The 13,174-nt window shown below is 35.5% G+C and overlaps 2 protein-coding genes across 2 annotated transcripts; one reads left to right on the top strand and one right to left on the bottom strand.

Moving 5' to 3' along the window:
• Positions 1-2,813: 2,813 nt before the first annotated feature.
• LOC140163644 (tetratricopeptide repeat protein 22-like) lies at positions 2,814-4,496 on the bottom strand. The gene has a single exon (XM_072186959.1). It carries the CDS (start codon positions 4,494-4,496, stop codon positions 2,814-2,816), a length of 1,683 nt encoding a protein of 560 aa, XP_072043060.1.
• A 3,547-nt stretch (positions 4,497-8,043) lies between these two features.
• Positions 8,044-9,784, top strand: LOC140163645 (tetratricopeptide repeat protein 22-like). The gene is made up of 2 exons (XM_072186960.1): positions 8,044-9,307; positions 9,503-9,784. The coding sequence occupies exons 1-2, from the start codon at positions 8,060-8,062 to the stop codon at positions 9,782-9,784; spliced, it is 1,530 nt and encodes a 509-aa protein (XP_072043061.1). The 5' UTR covers positions 8,044-8,059.
• Positions 9,785-13,174: the final 3,390 nt, after the last annotated feature.

Below are 13,174 nucleotides of genomic sequence, written 5' to 3' on the forward strand. Positions count from 1 at the left end.
ACATCACTGAAAAAATCATGAAAATCGAACAACGCGTTCAAGAGTTATGGCGATTTTATTGATATTAACCCTTACACCCAAAAATACCACAGAATACCACGATGAAAAAATCAAATCATGCATGCATCCCAGGGTCTGCGATGACGCAATCAGCCTAAGCGTCAAATGCTCACGGAATTGCTGGCCGGGCAGCAATAACCCGTCTAGCTCCCGGTCCGCGATCGTGTGCTTGGCATGCGGGGGGTCAAAGGTTCGAATCCCGGGGGTGCCAAGTCAAAAATTCTTCTTCTTCTTGAAAATTTCGGATCTTCTGTGACTTCCGATAGCAAAAAACCTGGGTCAGTGTTAGGGTTAATAGATTATTTTTCTGCTTCTCTCAGACAATCCCGCGCGAAAAGCTTGGGACAGTTTGCTTATTTTACGCATCCCCGCTCCCCTTATTCAATGTTGAATGCTGAAAAATAGTCAAAAGTGGTTGCGCCACAATGTCTGCTCCAACATTGTTTTCAGGGGGAGGGGAGGGGGAGTAAGCAAGTACATAACGTGAGCTATGAAACGTATCATGTATTTTCAGCCTTATGTTCAGTTCACAGGAATTTGATCTATAAATCATCATCTGTCCCAACATTTTCGCACAAGATTGTCTGAATAGATCAAAAAGATGGCCTATATATATCATAAAAATGATCTCCATCACGCGTTGTTCGATTTTGATCATTCTTTCAGTTATGAAGAGATTAATAAATTTGGCATATTTTAGTGTACACGGTTTCATTAACTTGTCAATTCTTTTATATTTTAAGTACAAAAATACATGCATATTCACGTTATCAATGATTTATCTAAAACCAGAAGCTTATTGCTTTGAAAAAAAATTAAGAAACTGATGATTTTTTTTTTCTTTTGCTTGGAATAAATGGTTCGGGAAAAAATGAACGAAACACTATCCGAGATTCGAACTAAGGCCCTACTGATACAAAGCCCTGTTCAGAACCGCTACACCACAGCACGAATTGCGAAATCGATTACAAATTAAACGTATACATATCATCATAATAAGAAATTAAAACAAAGATTTAAGATAGTCCTCATAATAAATACCGTAATTGACCACGGTCTCCTATTATTATATTGCGATAAATTTATATATTGAACCATTTGAAGCGGTCTTCCACGGTTCAATTCCCGGTAGCAGAATTTTTTTTCTTCACTATGTCTAGGGTAAGATTTTTTTATTAATGTTTTAATGAAAACAAACTGTTATATATTATTGTTGTTTTTCTGTGACTTTTTTTTTATCTGCATCTTATCTCTATTTATCTACAACATGATCGTAAGCCATTATTTCTAAATTTAAGCCAAATTAGCATGGTCAAACAGATTTATATATAATATACATGAACTTATATGAAGTTATGAAGTTATATTATTATGGTAGACCGTGAATTACGTCACTCTTATCCTTGAAATAACTGAATACGCCTAAGTGTATGAAATTGTCTACTACCACCCCGGGGGAGGCACTCCCTATCTGAAATGGCAGGGATGTGCCTCGGCCATGTTAAAAGTAGGGGGCATTCAGGTCAAATGTACAATTACAAAAATATGGGGTCATTCAGTACACAACCTGAATACAAATGGGGTCATTCAGTATGAAACTTTGAAAGAAAGGATGGTCATCGGGGTAACAAATTATAAAATGGGAGTCATTGAGTTCAGGATTGCCAAAAGGATATCATTAAGTACACATAATTAAGTGCCAAACTGCGAAAAAACAACTTGGCCACCTTGGAAATTTGAAAAATCTCATTATTTCTGGAGAACAAAAATACCACCTAAATTTGGGGTAGCAGGAAATAGAAAAAGGGGGGTCATTGAGTACATGAACTTTTTTAAAGGGGGTCATTGGGTAATAGGTAGGACCATAACACAAAAAGGGGGTCATTGGGTACAAGTCGGTTTGAAAAAGGGGTCTATCCTGGGCACATGATGCATATCTGTTATGGAAGTGCCCCCACCTCCCCCCCCCCCCGGGACTACCACTAGAAGAAGTTATGGATGAGAAAACGGACATTTCGATGAGAAACGGCCAAAATGGTGAGAATTTAAATTTTCTCATTCTTTTGGATGAGAAAATAATAATGTTTATTTTGAGCTCAGCGGGGATTAGCATTTCTCACCAGTTTTAATATTAAGACAATAATGATTGACACACACACCAGGAAGTTTCTCATCCAAAAGAATGAGAAAATTTAAATTCTCACCATTTTGGCCGTTTCTCATCAAAATGTCCATTTCTCATCCAAAACTTCCTCTAGTGTATGATATTATATTGATATCAGTGCCACACAAGGATAATGCATTTCTCACTCTAGTGCATGGAGAACATGATGACGGTCCCAGGAACGCGGATTACCCCTAATGTTGATAACAACCATAAATCTCTCTTGGTTACAATTTCGTTTGTGTATACAGTATTTACCGATATATAATATATACATGTATTTATATAAGCTCACTTTTTTACAATGTTATATATAATGTTTCAACGACTGTTTTTTTCTTTCCTCGAGTGGGTTCATTGGTGTCTTATTATTGATGTCAGCTACGATGAGAACATGGAGCAGCACATTTCAGTGTTCACGTCAATGCTGATCTCAACCCACATTCACATAATGTCACTTGTAGATTTTATACGTAATACATTTTAGTTATACATATTTACAGATGTCATGATTGCTTCAGAAAAAATGAAGGCACAAAGTGTTTGATGAATTTGATTGTATACATAATCATGACTGGATAGAATCCCTTCACCAGTAACTGGGTACGTGTTTCTGAAGAAATACTGCTAAATCGGTCTTTCCAATGTCTTCACATATGGAGATGAAACACAAGCATCTCTCTGCAAACTCCTCGTGCCCATTGCAAAAATACCGGATACATTTCTCAACGACGCCTGGCTTGCCGAACTGATCTATTGCCCTCTCCAAGCAATGCGCAACATCTTCAGCAATTATTGTGTTCGCGTGATGATTGCCACCATCAAGATCCAGCATTTGCAACTGCGTATAAAACAGTTTACCGTGATTTTGTAACATATCTCGACAGGGAAAGTTATAACAATCTATTCCCCTCTTGTAACTTTCAGCCGCTCCTTCAAGATCATTCATCTTGAAAAGACACTCTCCGCGCTTCCAGTGCGCATGTGGATTACCGGAGCCAGATGGTACGATCTCCGTCGCGATTGTGTAGAACTCCAATGCTTTTTCCATACATTCGGCTTTAGTTTTCCCCACGATCTGTAAGAGCTTTTCGTCACTGTAGTCATCAGAGAGGTAGAGCCATATTTCTCCAAGCTGTCTACAGTCAGCTGGCTCCGTGTGCATTGAGAGTGATGTCTCGAAGGTGTTCTTTGCCTCAATCAGCAACTTATAATGATTTGCTTGCCATTGTCTGTTCCTTTTTAATGCGCGATAGAAATCCATTAACGCTTCAGCCTTCATTGAAAACGAACAGCGATTGAAGATTGAACTATCGGCTCTTATGGACTCATCGAGAAGGTGAAGAGCTAATTGAAAGTCTTGTTCCTGTGGTGTTTGATAACGGTTACTTTTAAGCAAGCCTGCTTTCTTAGCTAATATCGGGGGATGGTTGGGTTTGTACTTCAATGCCATGTTGTAGCAAGCGAGAAGTGGACGTGACGAACGATAGCACTTGAGTATTTGGGGTTTTTCTCTCACACATATGGGAGGTTCAGCACCATAGTACATTCGGTGAAGTTGGCGAAAAACTGACCCGATTTTGACCCACGATTCTGCTTTCATGAAGTCATCTCCATAGGTTAACACCATTTGTACATCGTTGAAGAAGTTCCTCTCGAGCTCGACATCAGGTTGTGGCATTCTCCAATGTCCGCGCTTGTTGAATAGAACTTGTTTAACTCGCACTTTTCCCAGGTACCAATCAGTTTTTTCTTCTACTGTGACAAGATCACCTGCCATTTCCAAGGCTTTTTCATACATCGCAGACGCGGCAAGGAAAGACTCTTCATGCTCTTCAGAAGCACCCTGACATATCGCGTAGCCCTTCTCGACTAGACATCTTGCTTTCAGTCGTTTTGATCGCTCGTCATTTCTGTTCAAAACCGTCTCCAATTCCTTCAATTTTCGCGCGATTTCGTATGTCTTATCCTTGGCGTCGAGTGTTTGATAGACTCGCTTCAAATTCGTCAATGCGTTCAGATTATCAGGGTCTTCGTCAAGCACCTGCTTAAAGAACCTTTCTGCCTCCCAATACCACTCTATGCAAGCAGCTACGTATCCTAGGAAATTCCTAATCACATTGCCTTCTGGTCGGTATTGCTTCTCTTCGTCAAGTTGCCTTACCCAACGCTTGAATTTGAAAGACGCAATATCATCATAGTCAAATGTTTCTGCGTTGACCTCCAAAGGAAGCTGGGAGAACCCAGGCTGATCATTGAATATCCCATCCATTCTAACGGTGCTTTGTCTTTTGAACTGTGTATTAAAAAGCAGATAATGTAAAGCATTAATATTTGATCCAGTTTGATTTTAACCCCCAAAAAAGCAAAACAACAAACAAAACAAAAAACAAAACAAAAAAACACACTTTTCTCTCCATAAATCTCTGAAATTAGCAACCGTATCTATGTATATGTCAGATTTAACGAATCACACAATATAATAAAATGAATAAAATCAAGAGAATAAATAGAATAAATAAAATAACTAGAATAATAAAATTAATCAAGAAAATTGAAATAAATTAAAAAATTAAATTAAAAAAATAAATAAATAAATAAACGAAGAAATAAATAATTAAAATAACTAATAGGCCTATATCTTTAATAGTAAATAAAATTAATGAAATAAATAGAAAGAAAGAAAGAAAGAAAGAAAGAAAAAGAAAGAAAGAAAGAAAGAAAGAAAGAAAGAAAGAAAGAAAGAAAGAAAGAAAGAAAGAAAGAAAGAAAGAAAGAAAGAAAGAAAGAAAGAAAAAGAAAGAAAGAAAGAAAGAAAGAAAGAAAGAAAGAAAGGAAGAAAGAAAGAAAGAAAGAGTGCAAAAATATACTGATGAATACTTTTTCAGAATCTGGAATAAAAAATATTATTTTCTAAACATTTTAGACGCAAAATCCTGCTTAAGCTTGCTTCTGTTTATTTCAAAAACTCGAATGTTATTATAAAAATGTAGAATAATAAAACCATAATTATTGTTCTTATGATTATGATTGATAATAGTAAGGTAACGTATCTTTTAGCATAGCATCAACATTTATAGTTATGACGCAACAAAGAAGGTAAAATACTTTATTATTATATTTTCCTTTCATCTTATTTTTATATTTTTAAGGTGGTAAAACCCCTCCTGATCAATTTTGTAAATATTTTTTCTCAAAATATAACTAAACACTGGTAACAAAAGTTATGTATATTATAGGAGCAAGGAATCCAATTACTATACTGAAATTTCAGTGATTCAAGACAAGTGGTTCATTATATATGTTAAGAAGAAATGAAGTACATTCTAGCGGTACCTCTTTTCTTAATGACGTACCGCTTGAGTCACTGGAATTCCAGTGTGGTAACTGGATTCCTTGCCTCTATAATAATTATGTGATGCGATCAAGCAAAATCAGTCGGAATTCGGAAATATAAAATTTCCAGTTTCTATAGTAAAAGGCATCTACAAAGTTGGATTTTGCAGAAGACTCCATTAAAATTGAACTACTAGTTTCAAATATATGAGCAATTAAAGAGTTTCCAAAACAACAGGAAACAAAAGGAAATATTTGCTTTATCTGGCTATATCTCAAAATCAATACTTGCGAGTTCCGACTGATTTTGCTCGATCGCATCACATATACATAACTTTTGTCATCAGTGTGTTATTATTTTTTGTGAAAAATGCAAAAATGTTCACAAATTTATCAAGGGGCGCAGTACCACCGTAAACACTTGTATGCATAATTAATGATCAAAGAAAACATAAAAATAACTTACGTTTTTGATGAGACAGGTATTTCAAGGTGACACTAATTTAATTGTTCAGACACAATGAATTGTTCCCTTCGACGGGTGTCCATATTATGATATGTCTGCCAAAAGTTTAAGGCTTAAATACCATCAACCTAATTACCATATTATTTCACATGGTAAAACCCTTTACATGAAATTAGTTTTGAAGGTGTAATAGTTATATGTTATTAATAGATTGTTATTATCATCACGCAATATTAATCGTACAGACAGGTTTATGTCAATTAGCAAACATCACTTTAGTAATCAGGTCTCATGTACACAATAATGATGATAAAAGACAATACTAAGCAAACCGAAAGCAAACATTCCAGACAAGTTCAAACAAACCATTTTCCAGTTTAGATATCAAAACAAGAAGTATTTCAATCAACTTTAATTCCTTTTCTAAATTGCAAAGAATAACATCGGTTTTTTTTTTTTTTTTTTTTTTTTTTTTGTTTGTTTTTTATTTTATTTTCCTTTTGTGGCTCCATGTTACTTTTATGTATAGAATTGTTCCAATACATCATGAAACAATCACAATGCCCATATATAGAGGAATCCAAATTCACGCATTCCTACACCTGACTAGCAGCCTTTAGTTGGGTAGCCGTCGGCTACAATGCACTCAAAATGTGAAATGATTCGGCCTTGGTGGAAATATTAAACTGCATTCCATCACCCGTTTTACACCTTTCGCGAAAACACGGGTAGACAAAAGAATAACACAATACCATGATACAGTTCCCTTCGACAAAACACACAGCATGGTATATTCGCTGTTGAAGTGACATAATAATCGGATTAACTACACGCGGTATCTATGCATTGATGTATACTTGCGAACAAAAGGACTATGTATGAATAGATGCGACGGGATCTCCATTATATATTTATTATTAGCTATTATTCTATTAACCCTCCACGTCCTTGCATCTTCTCTAGGTGTTAGGCGGCTTTTGTTTGCACAATTGGACGCTCCAAGCACCAGGTTGGTGCTATAGGCTAGGTATTTTCCGTTCTTAAATAAGATTTTCAATGCCATTTGTATCATGGTGTGAATTCCCCTCCCCACATCGATCTGAAAATTTAGAAGATCCCATAGAAAAATTGCCGAAAATGGTTGTGACCCCCCCATCAGACCCGATGCGCCCCCCCATATGATGACCCACTATCTACTACCGTGCAATATCTCCTTTAAATAATACAGTACATTTATTATGTATATTAAAGGGACATTTCGTTATTTTAGTATCCTCCAGAAGCTTATTTCTAAACCTTTTAGCCAATTCCTCGGGGCCGATTCGGACATTACTTTGCAATTTACTCAAATAGGGTCCACAACTTAAGTTCCCCTTAAATCGCAAAATTATAGCGTCACACATCATTGCGTTCAGTCACAATGGTTCATTATGTTACAAAGAGATGTATCTGAGTCCATAGGAGTCAACGCTTAAACAATACAGTAGGAAAGGTCTATTTATGTGTTTCTTAAAGAAAATCTGACTGCTTTGGACTCAGGTGCAACTTTTAAAACGGCCTCTTTGGTTATACAATTGAATATATGAATACAAAAGCCACCTAAGTCCATACTTTGGCCAAATTGAGTTAAGCATGGGAAATTGTTGCTATACATAGGCCTGTCATATGCATGAAAAAGAACAACTCAAATTCATCATCTGTGTCTATTGGGCATGTGAAAAATAGCATGTATGAAAGAATCACCCAATTCCATGATTTGAGTCTTGTAACACATTGATTGAAATCCAGTATGTATAAAAGTCCACTTGTAACACATTCATTGCTAGAGAATGCATTTTGAACAAAGAATGGGTTTAATAAAGGAAAGTGTGTGGTTTATATTACATGGCAGAATGCTTATCAACATTATACATACCTGTGTGCTTTATTTTGTATTATCTTACCAGTGGTAATCTCATTCTAACATTGTTGTCTTTGTATATGATTAAAAAAACCACCAAACTGACAGCAATACGGTAATTCAGAAGACAATCATGACTACAACAACGATTGAACCAGGCTTCGCAAATCTGCCCCTGGATGTTAACACCGAAAATTTCGACACTGAAGATGTAGCAAAATACGCATATAAAGTCCTTGAAAACTATCTGAAAGACAAGATAGATCGACCTGAACGCCACGCAATCAGAAATCTTATGGGATTTATCGATGCCAGGTTGAAGCGATATGAAAAGGCGATTGAAATTTTGAGCGAAGTGCTTGAGGAGGATGAGGATAACGTGAACGCGCTCGCAAATTTGCAGTGGGTGTATGCAGCCATGGGTAGCGGCAATGTTACTCGGCAGGATGAAATCGCGCAAAGATTAGCTGACCTGAGACCAATGTTGGATACGGTTGATAGTCCGCAGGCTAAAGTTATAAATGCGCGGTGCCTTACTGAACAGGGGTATGCAGTGTTCATGGGTGTTACTCACGAGTATGACGCACAATACTTAAAAGCGTCTACGATGTACGACACGGCTCTAGGGATGGCGGGAGATCTGGTCTCAATCGAAGAGAAAGCCGATTGGAAACTAGGATCAACGAGAGTTAAACATAAACTATTGTTCACAAAGGTAAAGAAACAGGATTTTTCCAGTATAGATCCTGATCTTGAGAAGCAACTTATTGAAAGCTTTGAAATGATTCTAGAGCATGGAGATGACATCATGAAAGCAGAAGTGTGGGGTCAGCTAGGGTCAATGTTTCTGTACTTTGCCAAAAGGTTTAAGTATGAAGGGCATGCAACTAAAGCCACTCAAACTGCAGACGCCAATCCTCCCGAATGTATCAGGGATAAACGTGACTTCCTCACCTGTTACGCACAGCCTAATCCACCTGTTGCCTGCTATGAGAAGGCGCTACATTTCAGACCCAACCATCCTCCATTTTTGACTAGTAAGGCAAAGTATATCAAACATCCGATTTACATCGACTTCACTGAATCACCACCAGGTTATGAATCTGCACTGAGTCTTCTTGACAACTCCATTGAGGCCGATAGCTCGTTGACGAATCGGTATGCTTTCTCGATGCGGGGTGACACATACGTTAACATGTATGTACATACCGACTACCGAAAAAGAAGAGATAATGCCGAGAAACTGAATCTTCTAGTTAAAGCTAATGATGATTATGAAGTATCCACCAATATGCATGCTGTACCCGAAGAATATCGCCAGATGGGGAATATATGGCGGTTTATGTCGACAGATCACTCAGCTCGTATCCTCATGGATACGGTTGGGAAGAACAAACGGAATGCTTGGAAAAAGCATTAGAGTACTACGATGGCAACCCAGATCGAGTCGTCATCAGGATTTGTCAACATCTTCACTCAATGGAAGCGCGGAGAATGCTGTCTGGTACTGAATAATTACGCAGAGGCCGCTGAATGCTACAAATTATACAATACTCATGTCAATCCTGACTCCCAGTATATCTTGCAATCTTATTCAAGACTGATTTATACATACCTGCTGCGACTAGACGTTGTTAATCAGCATGCCAACGAAGCACTCGTACAGGAAGCTGCTGGTTGCCTCAAAGAAGCGATTCGCAAGTTAGGCGAAGGAGTCATTGCAAAGAAGTGCATAGAATATCTCTGTTGGAAATACCGTGACCGAAGCATTTCACACAGGCTTCAGATGTTTGCTGATATTTGTCGAGATAAAGGAGAGGTCAACCTAGCGTCATTTGTCAAGAGGCACATACGTTGATACGCATAGGAGCTGGAAGATGTAGATATCAGGTTTCGGGAGAGCGAGAAGAAACTAGCTAGAAATTATGTCTATAATTTTTTTAAATGTTTGCATACCCTATTATAGCTCCGGTATACCTGCAGAAAGATGCCCACCTTTATTCGTCATTGTACAGTGGTCATTATTCGCTTCGTTCTACTCTTAATCATGTTGATAGCACTATACTTGTCGTACCTCCTATTAGTAGAGAGGCCACATCGGTCTATCTGCTCTAGTTCAGATTTTCGTGCATCATTTTTAGACAAAGGTGCCAGCCAGGTTAAAATTAATCATAAGAGTCTCATCTTTCTTATTTACCCGGCTGGCATTCCTGAAAATGACGTGAGCTAAGATATTTGGGTTGAAAAATGCAGTTTTTGTGATTTTGTCCCATTTTTTACAAAAAATGCCAATTATTAAAACAGATAACTTTGAAAGAAAATGTAGTATGAACCAAAAAAAGTTAATTTTTTTTTTTAAAAAAAATGAAATTAAAAAAATATGTTTTGAAATAAAAAGTATACCAATGCATTGATATGAATGGGCACATCAAAAAATGACAACTTCCTGAAACCAAAGGTTTTTGACCTATGACCTCTTATGAAATCGAAGGTCAACATAAAATGATAGTTTTTGGCAGTTTTGCCATCAAAATCTTCTGGAAAATGGCGGGAAATGTGGTTGTTATGGTAACTGACCAACCTGTGGCTGCTGCAACTATCCTAAAATTGTGGTACTAGTTCATATAAATAACATTAGTTGCAATAAAAACTTTTTAAAATGAGCATTTTTGCCTAAAAATTACCATTTTTGAGCCAAAAACAAGCATTTTATACTGAGCTTTGATTTTCAAGAAGTCATAGGTCAAAAACCTTTGCTTTTTGGAAGTTACTTCTTGTTCCATACACACTCTTAGATCGTCAGACAAATGTCTATTAAAAATTCCACGATCTAATTATTCTCTGGGAGACCGTGCTTTTTCTACTGTTGCACCAAAACTTTGGAACTCGCTTCCCTATAATCTGAGACAATCAATTTCTGTTGATCAGTTCAAATCTGGTCTCAAGACTTTCTTATTCAATGCTGCGTAGTAATTTTTTATCATGCTTTTATACTGCTCTATATTTTTGTTTTACACGTATTATGGATTCTTTGGTTTCATGTTGATTGTATTTTGTATGAAATTGTATTGAGCTAACAATTTGGATAGCTGATTTGTTTTAATCATCTATACTTTTTTTTGTTAACTCTGTTTTCATGTTTACTTGTATGTGTTTCTTGTTTTGCGCCTTGGATTAGATTTAATTTTCTAGATAAATGGCGCATTATAAATGCTTATTTATTATTTATTATTGTTACCATGATTCACTTTTTTTGATGTACACATTCATATCAATACATTTTATTTCAAATATGTTAAACTTTAAATTTTATCCCATGCTTTACCATGTAAAATTTACCTTTTTTATGTTAAAATTAAACAAAATCACGGAAATAATGCATTTTCCCTCAAATATTTTGTCAAAATATAAAGATGTAATTTTTTTGTTAACAAATATTGAATACACATGTGACATGTATTGTCCACATTAAATATGAAGTTCATACTTTATTTACTTTCAAAGTTATTATTTTAATAATTGACATTTTTAGCATTAGAAAAAGTTGGAGGACATTTCCCATTTACCCGTGTATTCACGTACCATGCAATATTGGCCTACCACTAGTATAATGTCCATATTTGGCAAACCATTACACAAATATTATACACGAGTGCGCTAGAAATTCGGTGTAATTTTTTGACACGGATAATATGTAACTTCTCTTTTGATGTTTACTGCAGTATAGAGAGTGTGACCTTCAACACGTAAAATTTGGAAAGCTATTTAGCATAATAAAGGGTTAGTTCCCGATACACTGTGGAGCAAGGAAAGTGGTTATTTGCATAGTAAATGCACTATTAAATCACGGCGAGATGTAAATTGGGTGATGATGTCACAGCTCATTAGAGTTTGTCACTCGTTCTATTGCAACTTGTTGTCATGGTAAAAAAGGTAAAAAATCACAAAAACTGCATTTTTCAACCAAAATATCTTATCCCACATCACATTTCAGAAATGCCACCCAGGTAAAGTGAAAAAATCAGAGTGTGTAGATACACTTTAACACCATAAGAAGCTTATAGTCCAAAAATATTGGATGAAAACTTCAAAATCACTATGTGGCCTCTCTAACTCTTAATTAATAGGAGTTAGCGGCTTTCCTGCTGTAGACCTATGCATTTACATGTATAAAATTGGGAAAATCCAAATAATATGTATTTCATGCTAAAATGGCCTATGGTTTTCTGGAAGGCGTAAGTCAAAAACTGGGTCAAAGAAATAATCCACTGGCAGTTTCAGTGTCACTGACTTTTTCAATTCAAATATCCAGCTCATTTACATTGACATACATTTCTTGTCAAATAAGTAAATTTTCAATTAAAAAAATAGCGTTAAAAAGGGCATTTTTGGCAAAAGAATATATAAAAATCATGAAAAAAAGCATGTTTTAACCAAATTTCGCCTCAATATAATATGATAGAATATTTTTGTTCACAGATATAAGATATTCATATCTCATCAGGATCGTTTTCATCACTTTGCTAAATTTTCAATTTCTTATATATTCTTTTGAATTACCCATTTCATATGTTTTCTATTGAATAACCTATTTCTTTTGTATTGTATTAAAAAAGTAGGACATTTACGATGTTAGTTTTCATCACTTTGCTTTTCTTATGTATTCTATTGAATAACTTATTTCTTATGTTTTCTATTGAATAACCTAATTTCTTTTGTATTATATTTAAAAATAGGAAATTAAAGAGGATCTTTTTCATCACTTTGCTAAAATTGTAAATTTCTTATGTATTTAATTGAATAACCTATTTCTTTTGTATTGTATAAAAAATTAGGAAATTAATGAAGATCGTTTTCATTACTTTGGTAAATTTTAATTTCTTATGTATTCTATTTAATAACCTATTTCTTTTGTATTGTATTAAGGGCTGGGGTATGAACGTTTGGACAGTATTTATTGTGGGACATTAGAGCACATCAGACATATCAAATTGCATTCTGAATACGAAGAATGTCATTCTGATATCAAATAATTTTGATTTTTGAAATTCGCAATTTAATACACATTTTATGGCAAATCATTAAAAATTGATATTTTTGATATTTAACAGTACTTGAAGTAAACTTTATAAATCTGATGATTTATACTTAAAGTGTATGTAGGTGGGATGAAAAGCCGACGATCAATTGAAAATTTTGACCTTTCGTATTGAAGATATGGATTTTTTTTCCAAAACACCAAAAAAAT

This window comes from Amphiura filiformis, chromosome 11 (genome assembly GCF_039555335.1).
Source record: "Amphiura filiformis chromosome 11, Afil_fr2py, whole genome shotgun sequence".
NCBI lineage: Eukaryota > Metazoa > Echinodermata > Ophiuroidea > Amphilepidida > Amphiuridae > Amphiura > Amphiura filiformis.